Below are 8,229 nucleotides of genomic sequence, written 5' to 3' on the forward strand. Positions count from 1 at the left end.
ACAGACACAAGTCTATTGATGGAGCACTGAATGCCGAAGGGAGTTTATGAAAACCACTTCATGCCTTCCAAGCATTTTGTATAAGACACATTGCAGCCAACTTCATGACCCACTTTAGGAACAAATAATTGAAGAAGGTTCTTATTAATGCAGTGTACTCGAAGTCGCATCGTGAGTTCGCTCATTATTATGTCTGTCTTAGGGGCGAAAACATAGCTATTACAAACTGGCTTGAAGAAATGCCACGGTCACAGTAGGCACAACATGCTGATGAGGGACATCGATTTGGTCATATGATGACCAATATCTCTGAGTGCATTAATGCTGTCATGAAGGGTCCCCGGAATTTGCCAATCATGGCCCTTGTTAAGTCAACTTATTTTCGTTTGGGTGAACTTTTTGCAAGGAAGGGTTCCGAGGCACTGGCACAACTTCAGGTCGGTGCTAAATTCTCACAGACATTGATGAAGGCCATAGACGATGGTCGGCTCGAGCATCCCATATCTCATGCCAGCCACCAAGTAAATGCGGGAACCACTCGCCGCGACCAGAATCTCCCATCAAGCCTGTGCATGTCGTCAATGTTTAATGGCCTAGTGAAAATGTGCTGCAGGCCACCGAACTGACGTACTACCCGGTCCACCTGATGCCACTCGACGATAGCGAAGCACAGCAGTGGACAGACAACCGCCGCCGAGGCATCCGCCTCTGCTATCACCGGTGGAACAAGCCCAACCAGCTGTGGGTCCGCATATGGAGTCCACTCAACCTGTTCACAGAACACAGATGCACGATGAAATTCAGATAATCATATGCAATACCATCAACAGTTAACTAAACATTAATATCTTAAAATTAAACATCAATAATTTACATTCAGCATCCCAATCCTATTCAGCGTCCGCCTGTACTGCCTCATCCTGCTCTCGCCTATGGCATTGTCCGGCCGATACTGAACCTACCTACACAACCAACAACCATAATATTTTAGCCTTTATTATTAATAAACAACTTAATAATGAGTTGAATAACTTTGGTAAGTGTTTATAATACCTCTCGACCAGGGGAGAGTGACGAGCATCAAACCCATCGGGCCATACTAACGGAATACGGTGGTAGGCCCAAGAAAGCATCAAGCTGACGCATCCTCCCAAGTTGCGCTGCCCATGCTCCATGGCCCGGCACATCTGTCGGTACAGCCATGCTAGCACAGCTGAACCCCACGACAACCGGCCACATGCATCAAGGTCTTCTAGTAGGGGAAGCCACCTGATATGCACCCGAGAGTCGGATGCATCGGGAAAGAGGATACCGCCTATCAACTGCATGATGTATCCTCTCGCATACCTCATCAGCTGCTCCTCTGTGGCATCCTGCTCTAGCTCTCCACAAACCATGTTGTGGAACCAAGTGAGCTTGACAGTCCACTTCGTCTGTGACTGTCTGCCCTTTGGGTCAGGAACAACACCCAGTATCTGCTCACATAACTCCTCAATGGTCCGTCCTTGGTGGTGCTGCTCCCACCCACATATGCATCCACTCACAGGATCACCATCAATCTTGAGTCCCAACTGATATGCCACATCCTACAGGGTGATAATCATCTCCCCACACGGTAAATGAAATGTATGGGACTCAGGCCGCCACCTCTCTATCAACGTCGAGGCAAGCGATCAATCATGCTCGAACTCGACCATGTATGCGACGTACTCAAATCTGGCTTGTCTCAGATATGGTCTAATCTGCTCCGACGGCTGTGTCATCAAGTTCCGTCTGGTGCGCAAGATCCGAGGCGCCTACCAAATGAAAAAAAAATTAATAAAAAGGGTAATCATGAATAAATACAATAACAAGTTCACTTTTTCTTCATTACAATAAAATAAAAAAAAAAGGTTAAAAAATCATACCACTCGATCAAGCATCCCTGCGATGTGCTCAGCCTGATCCAATCTATACATCTCATGCTCATAACCCAATAACTGCTGCTCCATCGAAACACAATCTAGTAAAATGAAATTACATACTAGATTATTAAAAAATAAACTAAATAAAAAATGGCTATAAACCTACTAATTTTAAGCATATCCTATTTAACTGATGTCGTCATGTAAGTAATTAATTTATAACTCACTCAACCCTAAATTTTATTGCTCACATAATTACCTTCTAATTCACAACGCAATGTTATACCTCTAACTAAATTATCTAATAATATACTTTCTTATATTCTTTAATATGTTGATAAACAGCCACTATACGAAAAAACGGTGACATAAAATAATATACCTAATATAACAACACTAAAAAGTACGTTTAACTAACTAACTAACATGTAAACAATAAATCTGTTATTCTAACTAACAAACAATTTATACCTAACAAATTTATCTAACATGTAAACAGTAAACCAAGTTAACATAAAAAAAATAGACTATTATTTACTAACCCGGAACTGAGACAATCGTCCACATTGAACTTCACGGATGTCGAAAAGGCAGAAACAAGTAACAGAGAAAATTTGGAGGAGAGAATAGAGGAAGAAAGCGACAAGCCAAAATGGTCCCACCAGTATATATAGTCTGGTGAACTCTTCATAGAGTTCACCGGGGGCGGCAAACTTGCTGTTAATCCCAAAAAAAAATTGTATATTCGAAAATAAAGCTAAAAACTAGTTTTGGAGGAAATAAATATTTTTTTTATTTTATAAATGAAAAAAATCCTAACTAGGTTGGTTTCAACTAATCCACATTAAAATTTTTTGAATAATTATCCAAATTAATCTTAAAGTTTTTAAAATTAAACATTTTAGTTTTTTTTTTTAATTTTAAAATACATAAATAGTCTCTAGTATTTTTTTATTAGATAATACAGTCATTTTCTATTAGTCACTAATAATGACGACTGGTATATATGAAACATTAGCTCGCACACGTAGTTATTAAGTATTCACATGTATAAATTAGACAATTCAATCCCCAGAATGAAATATAAAATAATTTTTAAAAAATTTAAAAATTTTTAAAGCAATCTCCAAAAAATTTTAAAAATTCCAAAACAGTTTATTCGAATATTTTTAATCTTTTTCAAAAATCAACGTCTTATAATATATTTATTAATCAGAAAAATAAAATATTATTAAAAAATATAATAAATAAAAAATACAAAAAATAATAAAATATATACTAAAAAGATAATTTTATTTATTAATATTAAAATATTATAAAAATAATATTATTTAATCATTAATACATAATATTTACATCGAGGTAATATAAAAACTATATATAATAATAACAACTAAATTTAAGAAGTTAATAAATTATGAAGGTCATTATTTATATACCTAAACTCCTAAAATATTGACACTAAATAAATTTAGAAAAATATTTTCAAGTGAAAAAAATTTATTTTTTTTGGTATAATTGCTAACTAGCACAAATAGCTTTAACTGCAAGTCTATTTTGTGCAACATTACAACAACTGAATTTTTAAATTTTCTGAGAAAGATGAACAGAACACTTGAATTTACCAAGATATTTTATCTTGAAGTATTGCAAAGTATTAGGAGCTTTACATTGAAATTTTGTAAATCATCTACATTGATCTTGAGGTTGAACAAAACTTACAAATTTAACTTTATAGATGACTTGGTTTACATTGCATGCAAGTTCCAATAAAATATTATATCTTCATAAATATTTGCACAAATAATTTTTATTGTTTATGTGAAAAATTTTATGTTAAATGAGAGTTCTTCTATTTTTTCAAACAACAATAACTCATTTTCTTCGTCATCGTTAAAAAATGATCATAGAATATGATACCTATAGATTAAATTAAATATTGTATTGCCATAAATAAATATGAGTTCATTATTTATTTTAAATTTTTTTTGAGAAAAAAATGTCTTTTTAAAATTAATTTATAATTTATTTTAAAAATACGTAGAAAATTTTTGTATATAAATAATAAAATTTAAGATAAATAGACAAAAATATTAAAAATTAAAAATTATTAATTTAGAAATATTATATGTAAATAATTCAATTCAAGGACTATTTTAAAATTTTTTTCAAATTTTTCAAAGATTATTTTATATTTTATTTTAAGGATTGATTTGTCTAAATTGTACACTTGAATACTTAATTTAATGCTCATATAATCATATATACTAAGTTAATATTTTATATTAGCAGTCACTATTAATGACTAATAAAAAAAAGTATATTATCTAATAAAAATAAATAGAGATTATTTTTGATATTTTATATTTTAAAATTTAAAAATTAAAATATTCAATTTAAAAATTTTGTAAACTAATTTGGACAATAGTTAAATTTTTAACATTGAGGTCATCATAGAGGAATTTGTATTGTGAAGTGGGTCATCCAAATTACTCAAATAATTTTCAAACACGTGGATGTAATTTGACAAGATTCGTTATGACTTTATATAATGGGCCAATATTAAAACAAATTTAATTTTAATATATTGTTAGTATAAAATAATTTTATACGTGTATTTAATTATATAACGTTATATCAATAAAAATAATGATCTTTTATTTTGATCACATGAATGATCATTCAAAAGAACAAATATGATTAAATAATTATATAAAACATTTTATACTATTAGTGTATCAAAATTAAATTCTATTAAAATAAAAATTTTATTTTCATGTACTATCATTCTGCTAATGTAAAATAATTTTACATATATATATACAATTATATAATACCATATATACAAAAATAACTATTTTTTACATTAATCATAATCATCTAAAAAAACAAATATAATTACACAACTTTATAAAATTAATGCATCAAAATTAAACTTTATAAACAAAAAAATTTCAAGTAGCCAACTAACACAATTCACAAATATCCAATTTGCTTCAGTTCGGTGGAAGTAGATTCGCAATTGGACCCACAACGAATAGAATCAGAGTGTTGTCAATTCTATTTGTTTAATCCACATTCTTAAAATATAATATAAATATTCATAAAATATATACATATAATGAGTAAATGAAAATTTAAACTTAAATTTTTATTTTTTATACAAATGATTAATATTATCAAACTAAAAATTCAATTTATTAATTATATATAAATAATATTTAATATTATAAAATTAAAAGAATTAAATATTATGTTTAAGTGAAAATATTTTTTTTAGTAGTTTAAAGAGTCAGGTTGAGAAATTAGGGTGCAAACAAAATTTAGATTGTGAAGTTTAAATTTATGAATAAAATTAAGATAGAACTTAAACTTTATCTTATTTAAATTTATAGTTGTATATACATCTCAGTAAAATAATATTACAGAACGAATAAATAGAACTGTTCTAATAAAAGAATTCGATTGTAGGATTAGCTGAGTCTTTTTTTAAAGAAACAGTTAAAATAGCTTGTTACGTGATTAATAGTTGCTATTAAATAAGTGAAGGATCCAAAAATTTTATAAAAGGGATCAAATTAAATATAAAATAAATTAAAATATAATATAATAAAAAATTAATAAAATATAATTTATAGTATATAAGTCAAAATTAATAATTATATTATATAAAAATCAGCATTTAATTACATACTTTAGGATTTTAGTATTTTTAAATTTGTTTTGCGATATTTCATATAACTCAAATTATCAATTTATCATCTGAAATAAATTTTGAAGCATTCTCTTTTTCAACATATACAATCATATAATCTGCTAAAAATTTGTTTTCCATATTGTTTTAAAGTCTTGTTTTAATAATTTTTATTGTTTAAAAAATCTATTCAGTTGTTACTGTTGTTATAGAAAGAATCAAAATAAAATTTTTTTTATAGTTGTTGATTTTTTACATTAACTCAAACCTATATTTTTCAATAAATTTTTAATTATTTATATATTTATAAGCTTTTATTAATTTTTAAAGCTATTTTTTGATTGCTACTAATATATTATAATACACATTATAATTTATACATATTAAGTTACTAACATGTAAATTTTTTTTTGTGTGTAATATACTAAAATATATTTAATCTATAATATATATATATTATATAATAATAATAAACTAATAATACTAATTTTTTAAAAAAAAATGGGAGGGACCATGGCTACCTTAGGACCCCTTAAATCCGCCTCTGCCATCAATAGCAATTGGGTTGAAAACACCAATAAAAATGTAATAAAGTAAGTCACTTGATTATTCTTCCCTACATATGTTTGGCTGTCTTATTTATGTGATGTTCAATATCTAAAAAAGAATAAAATCTGATCCTAAATCAAAGAAATGTATCTTCTTGGATTATGATGACAATGTAAAGATATATCGTTTGTGGGAACCCATTTTCTGTAAAGTTATTGTTAGTAAAGATGTTATATTTATTGAAAATGAGTTGTACTTAAGAGTAAGAAAACAACAGTAGCACCTAAGAAATTACAATATACATATATGATAAGTTTGGAGAAAAAGATTTTTCTAAAGCAGAACTAGAACAAGTTGAATAAGGACTAACTAAAGCTCGCAGAACAATACATAAAATAAGAAGACCATCATGGCATGCCGATTTTGTCATGACTTACCATGATGTATATTATTTTGTTATCGAAGATAGAGAACTGTTAACTTTTCAAGAGGCCATAGAAAATATAGATTTTTCGTTGTGAATGACATTCACGGAAGAAGAAATTGAAGCATTATACAGAAATAAGACATGGGAGCTTGTCCTACTCTCAGATGAAAGAAAAGCTATTGGTAATAAATGGGTCTACAAAATTAAGCATGACCATCACAACCAAATGAAACATTATCGTACAAGACTGGTGGTGAAATGATTTGCCAAAAAAAAAAGTATTGATTTCAATGAAATATTTTTTTCTGTAGTAAGAATTTTTACAATCATATTAGTTCTTGCTATCTTTGTTATGTTTGATTGATATCTATCCCAACTATATGTAAAAACTGCTTTTCTTCACAGTTAACTTGAGGAAGAGATATATATGTTCCAACCATAAAATTTTGAAGAACCAAAAAAAGAAAATTCTGTTTGCAAATTAACCAAATTTTTGTACGGTTTAAGCAGGCGTCGAGATAGTAGTATAATATATTGATTCCTTCATTATTATCCTTGATTACAACAGACTTCAGTCTGACTATTGTACTTATTACAAAAGGTCTAGTAATAATAATTTTATCATTTTGCTATTATATGTGGATGACATATTGGTAATAGGCTCCAACAAAAATCGTGTCCAAGAATTAAAGGCACAATTAGCTAGGGAGCTTGATATAAAAAATTTGGGACCAACGAACAAGATTTTAGAGATGCAAATTTTTCGAGACAGAAAAAGATAAGAAGATTTGGCTATCCCAATAAAATTATTTGAGGAAGATCTTGCAGCGCTTCAACATGCAAGAGTGTAAGCAAATATCTATCCTACTTGTCAATTTTAAATTATCTTATGAGATGTATCCTAGAAATGAAGCAGAAAATATAAAAATATTTCAAGTATCATATGCATATTTAGTAGGAAGTCTTATGTATGCCATGATTTACACTAGACTAGATATTGCTCAATTTATTGGGATGGTCAACAGATTCATGGCAAATCCAGAAAAAAAAGTATTGGAGTGCTGTGAAGAAGATCCTACGATATATCAAAGAAACCTCTAATACTGCTCTATATTTTGAAAGATTTGAATTTACCATTAAAGGTTATTTTGATTCTGATTTTGCAAGAGACCTTGACAAATAAAAATTTACTACAGGTTATGTGTTCACACTTGTAGGAGGTGCAATAAGTTGGTTATTAAAATTAAAGTTGTTGTAGCATTATCAACTACAGAAGTTGAATATATGATTACTATGCAATTTTGTAAGAAAATAATTTGGTTGCAAAAATTAATGGATGAATTTGGCACAAACAAACAGGATATAATTTCAATATTTTGTGATAGTTGAAATGCCTTGCACATGGCAAGGAATCCAGCCTCTCACTCAAGAAAGTAACACTTAGGCATTCAATATCATTTTGTTTGTGAAATAATAGAGGAAGAAAAAGTAAATATGCAGAAAATCCATATCAACAACGACAATTTTATAGATATTATGATAAAATCAATCAATACAGATAAATTTAGTTGATGTAGATCTTCTCTTAATCTATTAAAAATATGAGCAACATAAATACACAAAAAGAATAATTTTGAGTAAAAAATTATGAAAAA

At 28.8% G+C, this 8,229-nt stretch overlaps 1 protein-coding gene across 1 annotated transcript; it reads right to left on the reverse strand.

Moving 5' to 3' along the window:
* Positions 1-505: 505 nt before the first annotated feature.
* LOC112778905 (protein MAIN-LIKE 1-like) lies at positions 506-1,991 on the reverse strand. The gene is made up of 5 exons (XM_025823174.1): positions 1,908-1,991; positions 1,695-1,796; positions 1,062-1,586; positions 875-958; positions 506-769 (listed from the first exon to the last, which is right to left on the reverse strand). The coding sequence occupies exons 1-5, from the start codon at positions 1,989-1,991 to the stop codon at positions 506-508; spliced, it is 1,059 nt and encodes a 352-aa protein (XP_025678959.1).
* Between the last annotated feature and the right edge of the window lie 6,238 nt (positions 1,992-8,229).

This window comes from Arachis hypogaea, chromosome 19 (assembly GCF_003086295.3).
Source record: "Arachis hypogaea cultivar Tifrunner chromosome 19, arahy.Tifrunner.gnm2.J5K5, whole genome shotgun sequence".
NCBI classification, from domain to species: domain Eukaryota; kingdom Viridiplantae; phylum Streptophyta; class Magnoliopsida; order Fabales; family Fabaceae; genus Arachis; species Arachis hypogaea.